The 24,902-nt window shown below is 40.5% G+C and overlaps 1 protein-coding gene across 1 annotated transcript in view; it reads right to left on the reverse strand.

Moving 5' to 3' along the window:
* Positions 1–15,049: 15,049 nt before the first annotated feature.
* ITPRID1 (ITPR interacting domain containing 1) overlaps positions 15,050–24,902 on the reverse strand; it is a 67,804-nt gene continuing 57,951 nt past the window's right edge. The window contains 4 exon segments of the mRNA XM_027102785.1: positions 15,050–15,309; positions 15,312–15,345; positions 16,344–16,472; positions 20,522–20,697. Of these exon segments, the coding sequence (XP_026958586.1) occupies positions 15,050–15,309; positions 15,312–15,345; positions 16,344–16,472; positions 20,522–20,697 (599 nt within the window).

The following is a 24,902-nucleotide window of genomic DNA, read 5'->3' on the forward strand; positions in this document are numbered from 1 at the left end:
CACCATAGTGTGGTGTGCAATTCTATAAATTTTGACAAATACATTGTCATATTCCATCACTACAAGTCAAGATAATAGAACGTTTCCATCACCCCCAAATTCCCCACTTAGCCTTTTTGGTAGTCAATGCCCAGCTTTCAATCTAGCCCCTGATAACCACTGGTCAGTTTTCTCTCCCTATAGTTTTGCCTTTTCTATAATGTTATATGACTGGAGTCATAAGAGTATATAACTTTTTCAGTCTGGCTTCTTTCAGAAGCATAATGTGTTTGAGATTCACTCATGTTCCTTTTTATCGCTGAGTGATATTCCATTGTATATATTTATAGTAATTTGCTTTTCCATTTACCGACTGATGGACATGTGGTTTTTTTTTCTAGTTTTGAGAGATTATTAATAAAGCTGCTATAAACATTAATGTGTAGGCTTTTGTTTGTATATTTGTGTTCATTTCTCTTGGGTAAATACCTAAAAGTAGTAATTTCTGGGTTGTATCATAAGTGTATGTTTAATGTTCAAAAAACTGCTACACTGTTTTCAAAGTGGCTGTACTAGTTTGCATTCCCATCAGGAATGCATGAGATTTTCAGTCGCTCTGCATCCTTTCCAGTACTTGGTAGAGTCAGTTTATTATTAGTATCATTGTTATTATTATTAACACCATCCTAATAGGTGTGTTATAGTTTGTCATGTGGTTTTAATTTTTTCATTGCAGTTTGAATTTGTCTTTCTCAATACTTTTTTTCATGTGCTTATTTGCATTCATATGTTATTTCACTGAGGTATCTGTCTAAATATTACATCTTTTTGAAAAATTAAGCTGTTTGTTTTCTTATTATTGAGTGATGACAGTGCTTTATATATTCTGGATGCCAGTTCTTTATCAGATATGTGTTTTCTAAGTATTTTCTCCCAGTCTATGGCATGTCTTTTCATTTTCTTTCTTTTTCTTCTTATTCCTCTTATTTTTATTTGTTTATTTTAAAATTTTATTCTGGTTGGGTGCTAGTATTATTCTCTTTTTTAAAAAAATAAACTTTATTTTTAAGAAACATTTTAGATTTATAGAAAAATTGTGAAGATAGTACAGAAAGTTCCTATATGCCAGAACCCAGTTTCCCCTATTATTAACAGCTTACGTTAGCTTGGTATATTTCTTAAAATTAATGAACCAATGTTGATACATGATTATTAACTGAAGTCCATACTTTATTCAAATTTCCTTAATGTTTACCTGATGTTCCTTTTCTGTTCCAGCATCTCATCCAGTATACCATGTTTACACAGTCATCATATTTCCATAGGCTCCTTTTGGCTGTGATAGTTTCTGAGACTTTGTTTTGATATTCTTGACAGTTTTGAGAAACACTGATCATACATTTTGTAGAATCTCCTTAAACTAGCATTTTTCTGATGTTTTCCTCATGATTAGATTGGGGTTATAGGTGGAAGGAAGACCACAGAAGTAAACTGTCATTTCCATCACATCATTTAAGGCTATACAATACCAACTTGCCTTATCACTGTTGAAGTTGATCTTGATCACTTGGCTGGGGCAGAGTTTGTCCGGTTTTTCCACTGTAGAGTTATGTATTTTCCCTCCTTTCTGTACTGTGCTATTTGGAAAGATTTTATTATGCACAGTCCATACTTGAGCATGGGGGAATTACAGTCCACTTCTTTGAGGATGGAGTATTTACAGACATTATTTGAAACTCTTCTACATGGGAGATTTGTCTCTTCTCCCCATGTACTTACATTTTAATCATCCACTTATATCAATGAGGACTCATGGAAATTTAGTTCATACCTTGAATAATAATCCAAGATGACTTTATTTTGTTGCTTAAATCGTTCCATCTTTTGCCACTGAGAGCTCTTACACTTGGCTCCTGTGTCCCTTTGACATAATCCCTACTGGATTGTTTTTGAACTTCCTTTCTGGCATTACAAGTTAAGCCAGGCTAAGCTTGTATATTTCCTACCCCAGTCCTAGAATCAGCCATTTTTCCAAGCAGTCCTATTTTCTTTTATTGGAGGGTGATGTTAGAAACTAAGGTCTAAGTGCTAGGTGTGATTGATGCTACTGCAGTGTCCTTACTTCTAAGTCTGTTCAGCTGATAGGGCAAGAAAATATGTATATTTTCATGTACATTTGTAAGGTATATTAATTGGTAGTTTTTCTTTTGGAATATCTTTTTAAAATTTTGATATCAGGTTATAAAGTCAATACATAAACATTAATAGCCTTCAATATATATAAACAAAAATAATTTTTCTCCCAAGCTCTGTCACAGGGAGACATTCCTGTCTCTCCTTGGGGTGAGGTGGGAGGTTCTCTCTCCTCAAATTTCAAGTTATTTGGTTGCCCTGTGATCTCAGCTGTATGATAGATTTACAAAAATTATGATTTTTATCTAGCTTTCCTCGTTGTTCATTAAGAGTGGTCCAACTTTATACAGTCTAAGAAGAAAGGGATCTCTCAAAAGTTAATCTATAATGTAGTTAGTTATTTTTGAATTCAGACATTTCATAGGAAAATGAATTACAAGCCAGGGAATAAATTCCTCCACATCCCATTCTCTACTGCATCCACAAGACTAGAGCAGAGGTCTGCAGGATTTGGGGGAACACCAGGGTACAGGTCAAGACTGAATAATGCAGACTTGGAGGGGAGAGAGGATCCTTAGGTGATATCAACATCTGTGAGTAAGATATGTGATTTCTTGAAAAAAGATACTGCAAATTCTCATGAAGAAGGTTTGAACGAGGCTCTGCGTGAGAAAAAATCAAAGCCTGCGGGCAGGTGGGCAAGGATACCACCTGGAAGGCATCCGATGAAGGGACCTTCTAAGAAGTGCCTAATTTGTGAGGTGCTTCTCCTTTGGGCTAGAAGAAAAGTTAAATTCAGCATGCATGTTATAATTATTTTCCTACAAATATAATTCTCTATAGATTACTTATACTAGTAGTTCCCGACCCTGTGTGCCTATTAAAATTACTTGAAGCACTTTTATAAAATGCCAGTGCCCAGGCCCCATCCTATACCAATTATATAAAAATTTTGGTGGGGACTTCTCTGGCAGTCCAGTGGTTAAGACTCTGCACTTCCACTGTAGGGGATGCGTGTTCGATCCCTGGTCAGGGAACTAAGATCCCACATGCTGAGTGGTGTGGCCAAAAAAAAAAAAAAAAAATTCTGTGTTTTTTCCTAGGCAATGGCAACTTTTTGAAAATTCTTAGGTTATTTTAATGGGCCTCCAGATTTGAGAATCGCTGACCTAGATGATTTACTATAATCTGAAAATCTCATACAGGCATGGGATTCAAAAGTAAAGGAAACCTGTCCATACGAAATCCTGATTCAAAGGAGGCCCTTGGGAGGAAGTATCTTTACAATAAGGTAACGAATTCCATGGGCTGGTGAAGCAAGCAGGGGCTAGGGGTGGAGGAGAAATCTTTGAGGGGGATTATACAATTTGGATCCAGGTTTGTGATTCTCCAACCAAGAGGCAACTCCTCTAATTTAAAAGGAGATGTAACCCTGAAGTAAGAGGAAGAACACTGTTACTTGGGTTGCATTAAAGACTTGCCTTGTTGTCCTAATATTTTTTTCTCAATTTCCCCGCTGTCTGGTACAAATGATGATCCCAGGCCCAGAAACCCTGCTGTTAATAGGGAATTTTTGAAAAGTATAAATAAATAACATAGACAGGTTGTTAGCTATATGTTTTTTCCTCCCCAAACCAAAAATTCCTTGACGGATTAGACTGTGTCTCGTCTTTGTTTATCCAATGTTTATTAGTGTTGATATATTGATTAGTTAATTAGCTAATCAACTTTCTTGTCTATTCACTCATCAACTTCTTTTATGAACTGATATCACACCAGGCAGTGTTTTAGACCTGGAGATAGGATATGGAAAGGTGACAGACAAGTCTCTTCCTTACGAAGCTTACATTCTAATAAGGGAGATAGCCACTAAACAAATAAAGTAATAAAAATCCAGGTAATAAATGCCATGAAGAAAACAAAGAGGATAAGTGGATAGAGAATATACAGAGATGTGTGTAGGAAGAAGCTCTATTTTGGATAGGGTTGTCATGGGAAACCTTTCTGTAGAGTTTGCATTTGGACAGAGATTTAAATGGGAAGGCACCAGCCATATGAATATCTGGGGAAAGTGGACTAGCAAATGCAAAGGGGGAACAGCAAGGGAAATGCCCTTAAAGTGAGAATGACATTAATGTGTTCAGGAATTAGCAAAAAGATCCATGAAGTTGGATCATAGTGAGAGAGGCAGAGAGTGGTATGAAATGAGGTCATAAAGGTATGCAGGGCTGGGTCATGTAGAGCTTTGTATATATTGGTAAGGAGTTAGGGATTTAATTATAAATATACTGAAAGCCATTGGAGATTCTTATGCAGAGAAGCAATTCATCTGATTTATGTTTTTAAAAGACAATTCTGGTTATTGGGTGGTAAGTGGATAACTTCAAGAAGGAATTAGGTATTATTATGATGTTCCATTATGAGAATAAATGTCTTGGTTAGGTGAGGTAAATTGAGTGTTCCAAGACCCAGAATGGAAAAATATTCCATTCAACTGTAGCTCTGGGATACCATCATGATCTAAAAGGACTCAATTAGTCTCTTTGAAAGGAAAAGTTCCTTTGAGAGACAATTCCTTTTGGATGATGTCCCATGTTATTGGCAAGAGTTTATAAAACATCTTTCCTTCAAGCCATCTCAGACATGGTAATCCAGGAGGATTCAGGTACTGCATCTTAATTGATGTCATCATAAACAGTTGCATCTGGTTGCTGCAGAGGCAGACACATGAGTCTGTGTTCCATACCTATGGTAACTGGAACATCATTTTCTATTATGTTCTATTTTGTTCTGACAGACAAATGATTAATTAGCACAATCAGCATCTCTCCTTGAAAAGGGCCATGGATCAGCGTGTTCCCCTCCATCATGTAATTGAATCAGGGCCCACACACCTGTTTCCACTTCCTTTAAACAAACACCTGTCCAATAACCAACACAAAGCAATATTAAATCTCAACCTGCCTTGTGCATAAGTACATCTTTCAACTTGACCTAATCAATGCTGAAAGCTAGGAAAACATGGGTCTCAGAGAAGACTGCTGCCTGATCCTCACATGTAATCAGAGCATCTGCAGCTCTGGCCCCACTCATAACTACTTTGCGGAGTGATTCTGGAATCAGACCAGCCTAGGATCATACCTGGTTTTCCAGTTGTGTGACACTGAGCGATTCAGTTAACCCCTGTTAAGTCTCTATTTCCTCATCTTTAAAATGGGATTAATGACGTTTATTACAAATGTTTGTCATTTTTCTATACATAAGTCATGCAAGTAAAAGGTTTAGCACAGTATTTAGCACATAGTAAGCAAGTGTTAGCATTTTTTTACTATAATAAGATAATATTAAAAGAAATTAGGTTGAAAATTTTCAGTTCTGGTTAAGATAGGGTAAATGCATGCCACCTTCTCTTTTCCACTGATTACAACTAAAAGTCCTGGACAGAATATATGAAGCAACTATCTGAGGACTCTGAAAAGTATACAACAGCAAGTTAACTGGGGAGGAGAAAAAAGCCACGAAGAACTACAGCTATGAAGATGAGTTCCTGCTTCTTCTTTCCTCCCATACTTCCAGGCATAGATTCAAGGACTGCTTGAATCTTGAGACTGTACAACAGGTACTAACAGAAAAAGTTGCATGAAAAGTCCTCTCTCTTGGGCCAGAGGGCTGGGAGTGGGGTCCATGGGAAAGAAAGATTTTTTACCTCTCTAAGCCCTACTTCAGTAATGAGGTGGCATTCCCATGGCAGTGGGAATTGCAGCAGCAGTGGAGGTGGCATCATGGGTAGCAGCTACAGCAGCAGGATTTCTGCACGCTCCTTTCTCTTGCTACTTTGCCCTGAGGTAGATCCAGTTTCAGGAAGTTCATTATAGTACATGGATGCTAAAACCATGGTTTTCTAGGCAGAGCCATGAAAAGGAGTCCATAGGAGTCAGAGAATGTGGGGGGGATTCATAAGGAGGAGGTAGCAGGAGAAAGGGATCCTTTAAATCTGTGTATAACGTTTGGGCTCATCATGAGTTGTGCATGTACAGAACTTGATCATAAGCAACATAGCAAAGTCTTTGAGAACTGAACTACAGTGTAGACCACCACCCTGGTCTCAGACTGAACCTGGATGGTGCGTGCACAGGTAGGCCGGATAGTACAGAAAGGCTATGAAAACTGAATTCACAACAGAGCTACGGCCTGCTGGTGGGTCAGGACTGTGGTCTGAATCTAACTAGGTTAATTGCCTACTAAAGAAAACAAACAAAAAAATAACACTCCTCAGAAATTTTTTAACATATCCTATATTATCATAGCATAATATTAAAATGTCCAGGATACAGTCCAAAATTATTTGACATACAAAGCACCAGGAAAATGTTAACAATCTTCAAGGGAAAAAGTGATCAACAAATGCAAACTCCAAAATGACCCAGATGTAGGAATTATCAAATATTTCAAAACACCTCTTATAGTGAAGATTCATGCAGTAAGGGTGAACATTCTCAAAATGAACAAAAAGAAATAGAAGGTATGCCAAAGAACCAAATGGAAACTTTTGAACTGATAGATACAATAACAGAACTAGAAAGTCCACTGGAGCACCTCAAAAGCAGAATAGAGAAGAGAAAAAAAAGAACCAATGAGCTTGAAGTTCGATCAATAAAAATTATCCAATCTGGAAAACACAGAAGAAAAAAAAATGTTTGATAAAAAATGAACGGGTCGTCAAAGAACTGTGGTACAATATCATAAGTTCTTATATACTGTGATTACAGCCCTGGAAGGAGAGGAGAAATAAATTGGTGCAGAAACATATGTGAAGAAATAATGGCTAAAAAATTTCAAAATTTGGTAAAGGCCATATATTTGCAGATGCAAGTTCAGCAAACTTCAAAAAGAATAAACTCAAAGAAAACCTGCTCTTACTCATCATAATCAAAGGGCAAAAAACCAAAACAAAGCAAGAAATCTTAAAAAGACCATAGAAAAACAATACATTAAAAAGAGATCAGTGACCCAAATGATGGCAGATTTCTCATCAGAAACCATGGAGGCAAAACAAAAAACAAAAACAATAACAAAACACCAGAGGAATAACATTTTTTAAGTGCTGAAAGAAAAATACTATCAATGCAGATTTTCATGCCCAGTGCAAACAGCACGCAGTAACTTAGGTCTGAGAACAGGTCTGGTACTTAAAATAAGTTTTTTTCACCAAATGTTCCTACTATGTTCTAGGTATAGTGCTCAGTACAAGTGATTCCAGAAAGATCAACACTCAGCTACGCCATCAAGAAACTTACTCTAAAGTCCAAGATAAGGTGGAAATTTGAGCAGTTAAGTGCCGTGTAAACACTGGAGTTAAGGATGAAGTCCATATAAGGTACTCTGGTGACACAAAGGAGGAGGTAGTTGTTTCTATTCAGGTAAAAAGAAGGAACCAGGGGCTTCCCTGGTGGCGCAGTGGTTGAGAGTCCGCCTGCCGATGCAGGGGACACGGGTTCGTGCTCCGGTCCGGGAAGATCCCACATGCCGCAGAGCGGCTGGGCCCGTGAGCCATGGCCGCTGAGCCTGCGCGTCCGAAGCCTGTGCTCCGCAACGGGAGAGGCCATAACAGTGAGAGGCCCGCGTACCACACACACACACACACACACACAAAATAATAATAAAAGAATAATAAGAAGAAGAAAAAGAAGGAACCAGGCATAGTTTCAAGAGGAGATTATGTTTGACTTGAATATTAAAAGGTATATCCCAATGAGTAGAGAAATTAGTGCAGTATAGTAGGTACTCTGTAACAGGGAGAAACATGAATACACCCTGCAGTGGTTTGTTGGTATATTTGGGCAACTTTAAGTTTTTTAGTTATTATAGCACATATACCTCTGAACACTTATTTTTCACTTTCACCAAATTTCCAACTTCCAGTTCCTACAGCACGTTGATTGAGGGCTGGATCCAATTCTTCTTGCACACAGAACAATCTGACTATACTGGGGAATTAACGCTCCAGGGGCAGCTTTCAACCGATGACTGATGGGAGTTGATGAATAAATACCCCAGCCCTCATATCCCTTGGACAGGGTAACTCTGAAGTACTGGGGTCTCAGATTTCCCAGTGGAATTTGGTCCTGTTTGCCCACTCTTGTTAACTTGCTTGACAATGCATACATTATTGATTTTCATCCATTCCCTCTCCTACTTCCCCACTTGCCTTAGTAGTGTTTTTAGGGATAACGTCTCAAAGAAACTCTTTGAACTTGTATCCTTGTTTCAGTATCTAACTCTGAGATAACTCAAACTAAAAGAGTTTCACAGATTAGGTTTCCAAGGAAGCAGATTCTGAAATGGAGATTTAGAATTTATTAAGAGGTACTCTTGTAATTAACATCTGTGAGATAAGAAAGCAGGATTGGACAGAGGGAGGAGTTGGGCTGTAGTTACAACAAAAGTCTCAAGTAACCCCATGGAGAGCTCTGAAGCTGGAGTCACTCTTGAGAGTTGTCCCAAGTTGAGGTGAGGGGGCTTGGCTTACATTCCTTCATTTCAACCAGTCATTAGATGCACGTTTAACCTTAATTACCTCCTGTAACATCCTATCTCCAAATACAGTCACACTGCAGGTTAGTGCTTCAAGATATGAATTTTGGGGGATACAATTCATCTTATAATGTGTGTCTTTATGAAGAGAGTGTTATATGATGTAGCGGACTGTGACTTTACATAGACATATGTATAAGTATGTCTCACCTTGAGCATAAGTGAAGAGAAATCCCTAAACCTTGTTTTATACAAAGCAAGGCAGTGTTCCTTAATTTATTTCAATAAGCATTTATAGAGAAGTGACTATGAGCAAGACACTGTTATCAGATGTGAAAGATACAAAAGTGAATAAGATTACGTTAGAAGTTCTTACTGTAATTTTAAATGACTTGAATATTTTACAAAAGGACACACAAATTATTCTTGCAAACTAAAGCTTTTCAGAAAGCAGACCACTCAACCAGAAGAAAGGGAACCTATTACCTTTCTAAATTTCAAAGAGCATCCCTATTTAAATAAAGAGTTTTCAGGGGAAGCAAATGTATGATTCATTGCTCTACAGTTATTCAGATTAAATGAATAGTAGAAAGTTGTTTTCTGAAACAAAATACATACACATAAAGTGACCAAGTGCCAGACAGATATCCTACTCTACCACTTGTATACCCAGCTCTGGAGCCTCCACTGTGGACTGAAGAAGAAGCAGAGGGGTTTCTGGAGGTTGAGGCTGTAGAGAACAGATAAGTGGTAAGACTGGGCAGGAATGAGAGTTGAACAGGGCAGGGAACCTCCCCCTGTAACGCATCAATGTTATGCACTCATTAAAGCAATGGGAAGTTCGCAAGATTCAACAGTTTTCAACAGTTCAAGAAAACTGTGTCAGTGGATAATAAAAAATAAAAGTAAATTTTATTTTATTCATAGGACTTGCTAACAGAGCAATGCAGTTGACAAATGCCTACCCATTTCCGTAGAAGAATACAGATGGTCCAAAGCAGAAATGTGTAACTTTTTTTGAATGGGTAAATACTTGGCTTTTGGGAAAGAAAATGCTGGACACCTATTATATTCCTTAAGTCTTAGAAATTATATACTTATAAAATATCCCAAAATATTTATTTTAAAAAAGAAAAATATAGATGTTCTATGACTCTGGTATACTGTCATTAGCAAATAAGCAATTATTGAGTGATAATGGGAATGAAGAAAATGTAGGTGCATTTAGGAAGTAGGTGCATTTCTTTCACTTCTATTTTCCTGGTGAATGAATTCAGAGAAGGACTGGCTCTGACTGTTAGAGTGGATTACCAACATTGGATAGCACTGAACTCTTGAAGTACCCAAATGGGAAAAGTCTTCAATTTGATTCTAATGATTAGAAATCATTCGTGACATGGAAGTCTCTTTCTTTACATAATTAGGTTGACTCAGAGAGGGAGCATCTCATACTAAACTTCTGGTCTACTAATGTTTGAAAATTAGGCTATTAGAACCTGAGTCTTGGGTTAGAGAAAGGTGCTACCAATATTTTGGCTTCTGTTCACATTCTCTCATTTTCAAGAAAGACGATTTGACATCATTTCAAATAATCTACAGTCCCTACAAATTATGGCTGTTCTTTGTTGTTCAAATGAAAATTTGAAATTAGATATGCAACCCACCATCGCACAATTAAACATTTTGAAACTTTTCTTCTCAAAAAACTTTTATCCTTTAATCTCTGCACAAATGTCCTATTTTATGACCTCTGTTATACCACAGAAATTATTTCTCAACAAGAAGAAACAGTTATATTAGACCAGATTTTCAAGTCATTAGAACATATTGTGACTTTATTTTTTCTACTTTAGCAAAATTATTTTCTTTTGAAGAAAAGATGATTCCGGACCTGCAGACAAAAATGCATATATAAGGGAATATCTGTTAAATAAAATCTAATGGGATTTTGTGGAAATGTTTTTCCGTGGACTGAAAGATGGATATCCTTATATAAATCTACATAGCCTATGCATATGCTGTGGTTCAGAGCAAACTTCAAGGTTTTATCCTTTTGTCTCCATCGTGAAACCTGGGTCTTCACTCATGCATAATGAAACCAAGGAAAATATATAACCCGAGTTTCCAAGTATTGTTTCTCAACTCAGTTTTCTCTATTCACACCTTTGGCTTTGAATATTGAAATGAAATCTGGATGGAATAAAATTAATACAGGAAGGGACCCCTGTCCTTCGATGTAAAAGAGGTTAAATTGTTCCCTTGCCAACTTGTAAATTTGAAAATGATCAGGTGGTGTGATTTTTATTTTTTTTCTTCTTTTTCATTGAAATGGAATGACTCTAACCCCGAGCTGGGTTTCACAATTAAAAGGTTTTCTATGTTATTAACTTTGTACAAATATTTATTGCAATGATCTCTGATTTCAGATATGTAGTCTGGGTTTTCCTGAATAAAGTCAACTTGGATAGGTTAACTTTGAAAAAAAGAGAATGCAGGATCTTGGAACCTGAAGATAGAACAATGAGATTCCCCAGAAAATCATTCAGGGACTGCAAAGGAACTCTTGCCATTATTCTTGGGCAATGGGACAAACAGTAGTAAGCTAAGAGTTGCTAGGATGGTAGGTTCCTGAGGAGTCTTTGCGGAAGAAGTCATCTCTTTACATGAAAGCAACTCAGAACCTGCCTTTGACTGCAAGAGTCATTTGTCATTAACATAGTACAGTGCTTTTCAAACTTTTATATAGAGTGAGATTTTTTTAAAGGAAAATCTCTGCTAAAGCTAACTAGGTAATGCAGACAGAAGCAGGGTTACTTTGGTTGGTTTGGACCTATCAGTGGGCTGCACATAAGCCCCAAAGCTTGGCAGAGCCATAATGGTGAACCACTGGCAAAACATGGAATCAGAGAGTCAGCTCAATCCCTGACTAGTTGTTGGAACTTAGACAATTTATAGTCTTTTTGAGCATGTGTGTGTACATGCATATGTGCGTGTGTGTGTATTAATTTTTGCCTCTCAGGATTGTTGTGAAGATAAGTGATAATGCATATAAAGTGCTTAGCCCAGTGCCTTGCATGTAAGTAGATATTCAAAAAGGGCCACTACTCTTATTATCATCATCATCGTAATCATAATGAGCTGTACTCCATACGGAATCATACAGGAACCATGTTCCAGGCTTGCTCTAAAGGGCTATATACGCATTAACCCTTGTAATGTACAGATGATGACACTGAGGCTTAGAAAGGTTAAGTAGTTTATCCAACACAGATGGTGGAGTTGGATTTAAGCTTCTGAATTTAACTCTAGAGCTTGAGTCCTTAACCCCACTGTACAGTTGCTTCTCATTAATAATACAGCACAGGACTCAGTGTCTACCTGTGGAGATCATCCTCTCCATCTTAGCTTCCTCCTATTCAAATGGGGAATTACTTCCCTTAGCACTGAGAGGCTCAAATGAGGGAAAGTCTGTCATGTCACACGCAAAAGACTTCTATTTTTTTTTTTTTTTTTTTTTGCGGTACGCGGGCCTCTCACTGTTGTGGCCTTTCCCGTTGTGGAGTACAGGCTCCGGACGCACAGGCTCAGCGGCCATGGCTCACGGGCCCAGCCGCTCCGCAGCATGTGGGATCTTCCCGGACCGGGACACGAACCCGCGTCCCCTGCATCGGCAGGCGGACTCTCAACCGCTGCGCCACCAGTGAAGCCCAAGACTTCCATTTTTATATGGCAACTTATATGGTCAGTTCTTTTTATGCAGTTTGATTATATGAAATAACAACCATCAAATCTTCATTTGCATCTGTTTTGTGTGGAAGCAACTCAGGTCAAAAACAGGTCTGAACTTTATCCACACTCCAAACTCCAAAATGGAACTTATTTAGCTTTAAGCTAGGTTCTCAGAAAAAAAAAAGTTTTCCATGTCTAATGAACAGTTTTGCTGTGGGCTGCTTTTGAGAATAAGAGATTGTCATATAAGTACTTGGCATGGGGCACTGTGTATCACACAGAAATAAAAAGATAGATACTGAGTGAGATTTGGAAGCAAGTCTTCCAGCTGAAACTATCTTGTGGAGAGTACAAAATGCTGGATGGGAATTCTGGAGAGAGCTGGGAACTGGGCTTCTAGAGTGAGTGTGTATACTGAGAAAGATGGTGTGGAGAGAGAAAAAGAAGAGAATTGAGGACAGAAGAGGGATGTCCACACTCTAAGGAAGTATAGTCAACAGAGGGAACTGCAGGGTGGTCTGAAGGGTAGGAGGGCTCCCATGAAGTCAAAGGGTTTCCGCAAAGCCAAGAGGATGAAGAACGGAAATAGGCTATGAGATGGGTTCTAGTAATGGGTAGCTTCAAAAGAAATAGCTTCTTAGTTTCCTTGCTGGAAAGTAACCACCACTGGCCCATCTTACATAAATTATGCACTTCCCTCAAGGAGTTACTTTTCCATGAAGTTTTTCTGACTGTTCCATTCTTCATGCATCCCCCGCTCCTGAGAATTCCTGTAGCACTTAGAGACCGCCAGTGCACTCAGCCCTGGTGTACACTACCCTGCATTTCACTGGCAAAGGGGGGTGGAGGGCTCACAAGCCTCCCCAGCTGGATGGAAGCAACTTGACAGTTTTGCTTCTCCCTTCAGGGATTACACCAACTGCCTTCTAACGGGAGCTCCTGCACAGCTGTAAGTCCCCAGTGGTACATTTTCCACAAGGCAGTCAGCGCGACTTTTCAATGTAAAGCAGATCACAGGACAACCCTGCTTAAAACCTACAGTGGCTTTCCATCGCACTTGGGAAAAACTCAGGCTCTCAGACTCCAGCCTACAGTTATCCCGAAGCCCCACCTCTCAGACTTCCACTCCCTCCACTCCCCTATCACTTACCCACTCAGCAATGCTGGCTGTTTCTGTCTCAGAGCCTTTAAACTTCTCATTCCTTCTGCTTTATTTTTATTTTATTTTATTTTTTTTTAGAGAAGGGCTCTTTTTAAAAAAATAATTAATTAATTAATTAATTTTTGGCTGTGTTGGGTCTTCGTTGCTGTGCGCGGGCTTTCTTTAGCTACGGTGAGCAGGGGCTGCTCTTCGTTGCGGTGCGCAGGCTTCTCATTGTCATGGCTTCTCTTGTTGTGGAGCATGGGTTCTAAGCATGCAGGCTTCAGTAGTTGTGGCACGTGGACTCAGTAGTTGTGGCTTGCGGGCTCTAGAGCGCAGGCTCAGTAGTTGTGGCGCTCGGGCTTAGTTGCTCCGCGGCATGTGGGATCTTCCCAGGCCAGGGCTCGAACCCGTGTCCCTTGCATTGGCAGGTGGGTTCTTAACCACTGCACCACCAGGGAAGTCCCCTTCTGCTTTAAATGTTCTTTCCCCAGAATTTCACATGGCTTCCTCTTCCTCACCATTCGTATCTTGCCCAAATAGCTTCCCTTTCGCAAGGCCAACCACTCTGATGAATGTGGTAAGCTTTTCACCCCACATCACTCTCTACAGTATTATCACACGGTCTTCGCCATGGTGAGGAACTGACGTGATCTTATATACTTGTTTGTTGGTGCGGTGGTTGTTTCTCACTCTTCGTCCGATGCTTTGTTGAGTAGGAGTTCTGTCTCCTTCACAGCTCTGTCTCCAGCACAAGAGGAGCTGCTGACACCTAGTGGGTGCTTCTTCAATAAGTCTGGCTTGCCGACCAACTCAAGGCTTTTGGACAGTCTGCTACCTCTCAGGCCTGGATCTTCCTTCCTCCTGTTGTCACTCCTTCAACCAGGCCCTTCTGATACCCTGACCTAAATCAGCCTCCCTGTTATTCTCTCTTTCATAAAACCCTGTTATTTCCTTCAAAGCCCTTTCACAGTTTTCAAATTCATACCTATTTATGTGTTTACATTCTGTCTCCCCCAGCAGACTGTAAGTTTCAGCAGGGCAAAGACTGTACACCATATATACCTTGAGGGATATATATTATATTCATCTTGGCCACTGCACCCTATGCCTGGCATATAGTAGGTGCTCACTTATTCTGTATCGACTGAGTATTAAAATATTCCTCCCAGGTTTAACCATAGAGTAGAATATTAAAAAATAGCTGAGGAAGGATTGATACATACTTCTCCATGGGGAAAATTTAGATATTCTTTTTTTTTTTTTTTTTTTTGCGGTACGCGGGCCTCTCACTGTTGTGGCCTCTCCTGTTGCGGTGCACAGGCTCCGGACGCGCAGGCTCAGTGGCCATGGCTCACGGGCCCAGCCGCTCCGTGGCACGTGGGATCCTCCCAGGCTGGGGCACGAACCCGTGTCCCCTGCATCGGCAGGCAGACTCTCAACCACTACGCCACCAGGGAAGTCCTAGATATTCTTGCTCTGGGTAGAATGTGCTTTTACATTTTGTAGAAAGGTTAACAAACCTGCCCTGATCTAGAGGAAGACATCTGTATCCTCTTCTCCAACAGGACAGTTTGACAGAGAGGCTGGATCTGATTCTGCCCAAGCTGGAGGAGACATCCTGGTGCTTCTCCCGAAGGTGGATGGAGGAAAGGCAGCTAAATGGGTCACACTGCAGCATGGAGCCCGCTGGCCATCACTGGGAGGAAAGGCAGCTCCAGGGGCCATGGAGGGGTGGATCTTAGCACGTGAAGTCTGGCCATTTTTTTCTTCGGTCCACTTATACTGATGCAGTAGTGTTCAGGTGGTTTCCCTGTGAGAAGCTCAAGCTACTAAAAGGAAAACAGGAACAAAAAGTGTGGACAACTTCCCATATTTACACCAAGCAGCTAACTCAGACTGGTGGGAAAGGCATTGATGGGTGTGAATTCTCTAGACTGGGCTCTGTGCGATGGCAACAGATCCTGGCAGTGACTTAGCCCACATTAGGTCAAAAGCCGTGTTTCTTGTTCTCATTTGGAAAATGGGCTACTAATACTTATCTCTTGTTTACAGGGCAGAGGAAAAGATTGGCATGAGGGTGAGGTGACCCAAGTTCTAGTCCTGAATCACCATCAGCTAGCTGTGTGGCCTTGAGCAAAGCAATGTGCTTTTCTGGGCTTCAATTTCAGTCACCATCTTTATTTGTATCAGTTGCAGGCATAGGTTTATTAGGAGGGCAGGTTTCCTTTTTTCTTTTTTTTAAACAACTCTGTTGCAGAATAATTTACATACCATAAAGTTGACCTATTCTAAGAGTACAATTCAATGATGGTTAGTAAATCTGCCAAGTGTGTAACTACCACTACCATTCAATTTTGGAACACTTCCATCTCACTAGTAAGAAACCTTGTACTCCTTTATAAATTAATCCCTATTCCTACTCCCAGCCCCAGGCAATGACTAATCCACTTTTGGGACAAATACTTTTAATCTATATGAAAATAGTGCAGATTTCCAAAACTCTAACAACCGCCAATATTCGTATTTGCGTGAGCCCCGTTCACACTGATTAAAGATATCCTGCTGGCTAGTCCCCTCTTCCCAACTGCTGCCTATTTCCTGACCTCAAATAGCCCTGGCCTTGAAGAGTTAAAGTGTTGCTATCCGGCAAATGGCTCTCAGACTCCCACTGAGAAAGTAAGAATGGGAACAGGAAAGCAAAAGGAAAGCTGGTCAATTTCTCGTTAGCCCTGCTCCGTGGTGCTCATCTGTCCTACCCTGAATACCTTTTTTTGCTCCAGATGTGTGGGCTGGTACTTACTTTTATGGCTCCCTTAGATAATTATCTTTTCTCCTCTGACATGTCCCTGGAAAAGAGTGCCTGTTGTTTTCTAAGGTGCTGCTCAATTTCTTCTAAATGCTTCCGGAAACTCTGGCATACCGTCCTCATTGTTTCCATCTCAGGGACTGTGCACTGAGAACAATTAGAAAGAGCTGAGAAGGAAGGTCTTTCTGAATCACTGCAAGAGGTCACCACAGTGGCACCTGCCTTCCCACCTGGGCTTACCTGTTCGCGACGAAGCCCTGCTGCTAATGTGTCAGAAAGAGAATAGGGAAGGCCCAGCCTTTGGCTTCGTCAAGCAAGTAGAGGCAGTATGTGGCTGGGACAGGAGGGCAGCCATTGTTGGATGGCCCTTGGAGACATTATGTCCCAGAGACAAGAAGGCGCTCTGGAAGACTAGGGGGAGGTAGGGTGCGAGGATGTAGACAGGAGAGGAAGAGTGAAGGGCCAGAATAGTGCGAGCCTGTGCTTAGAATTGTTGAGTTTTGTTTAATCTTGTTTCACTTTGGTGCTGAGTACTGCCTCACTCTGAATCTCAGTAACACTGCACATGTTTGTTCCGATGGTACGTATTTGATTAGAGAAAGTCTGCTTAGAATAATTTTTATTAGCCTTAGCTTTGCTTAACCACGGTCTCTGGTGGTTGAAATCTGTAGGATCAGCCCCACCCAGCTGACAAGCCCATTCAGAGTGAGGTAGGCATAGATTAGGCATCCCATCCTCCATGGACTGGAATTGAAAATTGACCTCTGTCCTTCCAATCCTGCTTCCCATTGTTCCTGATGTGAATCAATCTTTAAATCTTACTTTCTCTGTACGACGATGCTGTTGCCTTGGTTTCCTTATTTAAATATCTTCTTGCAGCCACCAAGCCTGGTCTATTTGTCAGGCACTCTGCTGATTTGCTGAGTTCTTACCAGCTATCCTCTTTGTTTTCTAGCCCTGGTTGGATCATGCTTTGAATAGATCCATGATCCAGAACCCCAGAATCTCTACCCATCTGACTTTGAGTAATATTAATGCTAGCTGGACCCTAATGCTAGATCTACCAGGTCCTCCATTTTAAACTCCTCCCTGATTAGTGTGTAGTGTCTGGTCGTTGCCTACTCACCATCTCTCCCTCCTGTATTCATAATTACAGAATTCTAATATCTTAGGGGCACTGAGCATTTAACTAAAAACCTACATTTCCCAGTATCCCTTGCAGATAGGATGGCAATGAGATGGAAGTGGAGATGGTGGAGTGGGGCTTCTGGGAAACTCTTTTTTTTTTTTTTTTTTGGGAAACTCTTTAAAGGAAAAATTTCAATGGCAGGATGCTTTTAACCTTTTCTTCTTCTTCCTCCTTCAGTGGAGACCAGCCTTTCAGCTATGTTAATTCCTCCCACCCCTTTTTCTAGGAAGTCCCAGATTTCTTACCTTTCACCCCCAAACCACATGGCCATGCTCTTAGCAACCAGATGGCTATTTTTACTGGTATTGTCATAATGGAAATACTGTCCTGAGTGATATTCTGATATTGAAACTCTCCATCATTTTGCTTTGAGAGTTCGGTTTTGATTCTATCCTCATTTTTATACATGAACAACATTTTACAGAGCAAAACTCTCCAATTATTGTTGCTTCGGTGTGAGTCCATTTGAACCAGTTAGAGGAGTATTTGAAGGTTATTGATGTCGGCAAGAGTGCTTGAAAGGTGACTACAGTTATGGTTCTTAAAACTAGAAAAGATCATACAGACCATGGAGGACTTCTTTTTATAGATAAGTGTTCTGACACAAAGAGTTAACTAACTTGTCCCAGGTCAAAACATGGTAGATTTCAAACCCAATTCTCCTGATTCATTTCTTTTCTTCTCAAGATCTAGCTGAGTCACAGCAGGGACTACAGTGTAGCTAGTCATATGAGAAGTTATTTGTCCCTAAGGAATGAGCCGATTGGTCTAAGTAGATTCTTACAAGGTGACCAAGTTCTAGGGACTGTGAGGCCAGGGCCATGGAAATATGGTGCTCAAGTAGGCTGAACGTTATAAACGTTGAAATTTATGCTTCATCTAGATATTTTGGGATAACCCTTTGTGATTGGAAGGCATGAGGGCTGGGATTTAGGAATAACTGATGGTGTATAGCTCCCTGTGAAGGGAGCGATGTGGAAGATTCTGAAATGCTGCCATCTCCCGGTCACTTGGAAACACTGAAACTATCAATACATTTCTGCTTTAGAACAGATACAGAAGTTTCAGAAAAAAGGAAACCTTAGTCAAGCAAACAAAAAAGGAGGCTGTTTTGAACTCTTTTTTTTCCAATATAAGGGCTAGGTTATAACTCAAATACAATGCAAGGTCTACTCTACTGACCCAACCTGGGCCTTAAAACAAACTTTATCTTCAATAGTGAGAGCAACAATATTGACCCTTCACTTTTGAATTGGTTCATATTACTTTTCAGTGGCCATGGCTCACGGGCCCAGCCGCTCCGTGGAATGTGGGATCTTCCTGGACCAGGGCACGAACCCGTGTCCCCTGCATCGGCAGGCGGACTCTCAACCACTGCGCCACCAGGGAAGCCCGGCTCGTATTACTTTTTAAAATTTGTATGATTTTCTTTTTCTTTAAATCTAAATTATAAACATTATAGATGGATCTTCTAATATCCAAAACTCTTATTTCATATACAACTCATTTTCTTTTCTGGAAAGATTTTATTTCGAATTAACAAATTATTGTGAAGAAATCACTTATTTATAAGAAATTAATCATATCAGCAAACCATTATCATAGATAACCCACGAGAGCGCACCCTCTCTGTGACTTTCTTCTGAAGTTTTAAACACAGTTTTGGTTTTTTATACTTTATTATTTTAAACAAAATATAAAACCAACTATGGTTTAATTTATATTTCCGTATGAAATTTATCTTAAAAATGTAAATTAGAAAAATAATATTTTTTCAGGATATGTTAGATCAATAATCTGGTTTTCTTCATGGAAACTGGAGTACCTAACTGTAGGATTTAATATTTTTCCCCTTATAGCCTCTTAAAATGTCACCTTCTCCAGCTGTCTTTCATCCCTAACATCTGCCTACATGAACGATATGGTCAAGTAGATGTTTATTCCCTTAGAGCTGAGTTTTTCAACCTTGACATTGTTGACATTTTAGGTCCGAGAATCCTTTGTTGTGAGGGATGTCCTATGTATTGTAGGATGTTTGGCACCATCCCTGACCTCCACCCGCTAAATGCCAACAGCACCTACCCCAGTTATGACAGCCGAACATGTCTCCAAACATTGCCGAATGTCGCCATGGCTGGGGTAAAATTACCCCCAATTGAAAACCACTGCATTTACAATCTCTCAACTAACATCAATGATGATGATGACTCCTACCATTCTCCAGGATTTGAACCTCGGTCTTTTTACTCCAAAGGACCCCAGCTATACATTAGCTTTTGTTCTTTTCTCTCACTGAAACTTAGCATAATATTATACCTAGAATTGATCTCAACACCTTCTTTTACTAGTTCAACCCTTATTTTATCTTTCATATAATCACTTTCTATATTCATATTACATTTGTATAGATTTCTATATCTTGAAGGACCATGTAGTAATTTGCCTTATCTTTCAAGGAATCACTTTCTCATGTTACTATTACACTTACATAGATGTAGATATTTTAAAGGTGGACACATCTTTGGGGTGGATTGTCCAAGGATTTGGTGTCAGCTAAGCTTGAATGTGACTCTGGACTTAGGAGTTGTGGGAAGTTGGAAAATTAAACTCTCTCAGTTCTTGTTTCCTCATCTGTGAAAGAGGGAGGACTTGGCACATTTATGGCATGGATGAAAATGGGGGGTATTTGACACAGCATAAATAAAGCGCTTGGTATAGCACTCAGTAAGTATTTGTGGAATTAACAGAATGGGAAGGTAACACAGAAGGCACCATACAGTAGGCACCCAGGAAATCGTAGTTGCCTTTCATTCTCCTTTGAACAGCTATAGTCCTACGTTACATGTGCTACCTTGTTTTTCCACCCTGTCTATACACGTAGTTTCATGTTTGATACTCTTTAATTTTTTAAAGCAATGGCTAGCCTTGAGAGCCTAGATTATTTCTGGCCTTGAGAACTGCTGAAGAGCGTTCATTGGAAGGACTCACTAAATGCTTCTTGATTTACCAGGAGCTGAGACTCACAGTGGTGGCTTTGTACATATACTGCCCCAGCTCGCTCAGGCCTCAGGAACCCATCCTTCACTTCTGTGATGTGCATCACCATAAGACCCAGAGGGCAATCAGTGTAAAATTGAGTCACTGGTTTCCTGTTACAAGGAGTAAAATTGAGTCTCTGGTTTCCTGTTACAAGGAGTAAAACATGAAACAAAGGAAGAGGAATGAACATCTCTTAAAACGAAATAACAATCTGATTGTGAGATGCATCTTCACTAAGGGGAAGAAAATCCAGAAGGGAATGCATATGCCTTAAATGCCACACTAAGAAAACAATAAACACCACAATTTATACATCTGTGTATATGTACTGCAATGGACAGAATGTTACATTCCCCTTCCACCATGCTATGTAAACATTAGGAGACCCAAAGATTCAACAGAAGGGTTGAAACTCGCTGAAGATGGACAAAACAGACTTTGCAACCTCTCACTTTTTCTATATTTGTTTTGGTGCAAGATTTGTGCCACAAGCTGTGAAGGACTCCCAGTACATCATTATTCTTTACAATTTCCAGATAATGTCTAAGCAATTACTATTCTGGAATGTAAGCTCATATAAAATGGTTGCTATTCCCTCTCTTATAACTCTGGAATGAAATTATACATTAGAGCACTAGAACAAAATTATCGGTTAAAGCCCATTTATTCGTATGCTGGTAGGTTCAAGTCAGTCTGGTCCAAATGAAAATAAACAACCACCAACATAAAGGGTCCCTAAAAAGTAGAGAGAGTGATTTCCTCTAAAAGGGATATAGTTATATTATAACTGTTACCTTTAGTTAACTGTACTTTGTAAAGCAAAAACAAAACAAAACAAAACAAAAATAACCTCTGAAACTCATTTAAGTGAATTTGTGAAGAAACCAGATTATGAAAACTTCTCTTTGATGGTGAGATCAAATGGTGGAATTGGGCATATTTCTCTCAGGAGTAGAGCCTTATTTATCTTGTGTTTTAGAAGCCAAATACATGCATCTGAATCATTTTGAGCAAGTCGCCAAGAAAATGTGGTCCAATTTACAGATGGTTTCGTTTCTTCAGGAGGCTAAAAATCTTTCCTGCCTATAAACCACCTTTCTGACAACTCGATAATAAACTCTCAAAATTGAGTTTGCAAATTCTCTTTTTAAAATAATTAATTAATTAATTAATTTTGGGCTGCACTGGGTCTTCGTTGCTGTGCGCAGGCTTTCTCTAGTTGCGGTGAGCAGGGGCTACTTTTCTTTGCGGTGCACAGACTTATTGTGGTGGCTTCTCTTGTTTCGGAGCACGGGCTCTAGAGCTCAGGCTCAGTAGTTGTGGCACACGGGCTTAGTTGCTCCGTGGTATGTGGGATCTTCCCAGACCAGGGCTCGAATCCGTGTCCCCTGCATTGGCAGGCGGATTCTTAATCACTGCGCTACCAGGGAAGTCCCGGGTTTGCAAATTCTAACCATTCTCTTAGGGTTGTAGGAATTACATGATACAAAGGATGAGACATTGCCTAGTCCAGGATGGTTATAATAGATGATTAAGCAAATAGACAAATACAAAGGTGCATCGTTTAGCACTCCCACACCCTTACACCTAATATGTAATACGAAGGTTGGCATGACTTAGGGGAAGATGATATGGCCTCTGGCAAGAGTAATGGACTTAGTACCTGCACCCCCAGGCCAACCCAACCCAGTTCCTGAAACTGTTGGGGCCAAGACAGGTAGAACTTCAGAAGCCTCATCACCTCCAATAGGATTTTCCCTATGCACTTAATATGCACAAGGAGCCATAGCTCTTCCTTACTCCACTAGATTGGGGCCTTGGCTTACCCCTCCCTTACCCCTTACCCCTACCAGTCCCTTTCCCCTAGCTATATCTTATTATTCAAACCCTTGCCTACTGGGCGGATCCTGTACCAAACCACCACGAATCCCCTCGTGAGTGTGTCATGCCCCTTAGACTGCTGATTCCCTCATTCTGCCAATCCTGTAGCTCGGCGTGGGGGGTTAATCTCTCTAGAATGTATGCTACTAAGATCCAGTTTGCTCCCATAGCTGAGTCATCTAGAAAATCTGGAGCCAAGACTACTGGGTTAAGATTCTGACTCTCCTAGTTACTAGTTGTGTGGCCTTGGGCATGCCACTAACACTCTCTGTGTCTGTCTCCTCATGGGGAAAAGAATAAATATGCTGATGATATTGTTTGTGGGGTTGCGAAGAGGATAATATCCAATAATACATACGTGAAGAATTTATGTACATGGAAAAGATGTTGTAATTATATATACATTTTTACTGCAGAACCTCATCTTAATATTATATTATCTTTCAGAATTCAATCATTACTAATGTTATTAAATATCATTAATGAGTGTCATTATTAATATTAATATTTACTAGAAATTACCTTTTCTAGCACAGGACTGTCCTCACAGAGTTAAGATTTTACCCTCCCAAGTAGGTAGACCCTGCCCCGGGGAGGTTTGCTTCACCATCTCACGGGTGTGAAACATTTCTGCCTGGGAGGAGCGTGATGCTGCAGGCACTTTGTCCAAACAGTCACCAGGTGGCAGCATTACACCAACCACAGCACAGAGGAGTCAGGGCCCTGACAAGAGTCTCTGGAATGGCTGAAAGCAGTAAGAGAAGTCAACCTGAAGGGTTGCTCTTCTAAGCTGAGTTAGTGATAAAAGCTCTGAATCCTAAGTGGAAAGTTTTTACTTAATGTAGTCTGAGTTCCTAGAGGCTCAGGAAAAAAAAAAAGCCTGTGGAATTGAAACATAAATGAGGGGAGGGAGAAAAAGAAAAGGAATCTTTAAGGGTGTGATGTATGCTGGAGTTGTGCAGAACAAAAGAAATGGTTCAACCTTAGGCTGTTTGGGGTTCCCATCTTCCCTGAGCTATTCTACTCTACCTCTTTGCCAAGTTCTTCTCTCTTCCATCCTCCAATGGCAGAAAATTCTGTGACAGCTCCGTGGTGAAGTTACATCTCAGGGGCAAATTATCTTCGAATTGGACTGGACATTACAGATTATGCCAACTCGAATGCCTTTAGGAGCTGGGCAGGTCGCATAGATATGTGAAGCAGCAAGATTCAAGACGATAGGGAGCCGTGTGAATAGTTTGGACTCCAGAGTGTGTGTTCCCCCAAAGGCATTTTAAAAAATTCATTTGTAGGGCTTCCCTGGTGGCGCAGTGGTTGGGAGTCCGCCTGCCGATGCAGGGGACGTGGGTTCGTGCCCCAGTCCGGGAAGATCCCACATGCCACGGAGTGGTTGGGCCCGTGAGCCATGGCCGCTGAGCCTGCGCGTCCGGATCCTGTGCTCCGCAACGGGAGAGGCCACAACAGTTAGAGGCCCACGTACCGCAAAAAAAAAAAAAAAAAATTCATTTGTAGAACAAACAAAACCTCTCTATGGGCCAGTCAGTCCCTCATGTTGGAAGCCTGCATGGTGCATCCTACCATCCAGTGCAGGAGTACCTTCCAGAACATTCCTTATAGATGGTCATCTAGCTGGTGTTTGCCCACTTGTGGTGACACAGACCTACTCTTGTGTACTCAGAGGGTATAATACCTTTTAGAAAATGCCTTTTCGTATTGAGCCAAATCTACTTTAGCACTTTCCATCTGTTGCTCATACTTCACTCCGTGGAGTAATACTGGATGGGTCTAACCCATTTTCCCCCGGACAGCTCTCTTGTACTCTCCAGGCCTTTTCTCCTCACCTTAAATCTCCCCAGATCCCCTTAAATCAGCCCTCAGAGGGCAGGGTCTCCAGGCCATTTCTGTTTTGTATTTTGGAATAAGCACTTAATAATGTGTGCTGTAAAACTGGGCGCCCAGAATTCGATTCCATGATTGAGACATGGTCTGACCAGCATGGAGTGGAGCAGGACTGCCTTCTTCCTTCTTCTCGATATGTCTCTTCTGTCCACACAGCCTAAGGTTAGTCTAGTCAGAGGCTGTGTTTGCAGTGTTGGGTTGTACTGAGATCAGTCTCTATTTTGTATTCTCACAAGATTGACCTAGCTAGCTTGGGACCATGTTTTCATCCAGTCAAGGATGATTTTGACCCTCATTCTGAAAGCTATTTGTGTTATCTATGGCTTTGAAACACATTCTTGCTGTGGGCCAAGTCACAGTGAATATTCTGAAGAGAACAGGCCATGAGACAGAGCCAGGCAGGGTGCTCTACTGCAAAGCCCCCTTCTTCCATTGAATGCATGTTCACTGGCCCTGCAGGGCCCTGTGCTGCTCCAGAAACTCCATGGACACAGCAACAAAAGTACCTGGCCTCACACAGCTTATATATATATATATATATATATATTTTTTTTTTTTTTTTTTTTTTT

Source organism: Aethalodelphis obliquidens, unplaced genomic scaffold (assembly GCF_003676395.1).
Source record: "Aethalodelphis obliquidens isolate GAN/ISIS:26980383/991018 unplaced genomic scaffold, ASM367639v1 scaffold5, whole genome shotgun sequence".
Lineage (NCBI taxonomy): Eukaryota > Metazoa > Chordata > Mammalia > Artiodactyla > Delphinidae > Aethalodelphis > Aethalodelphis obliquidens.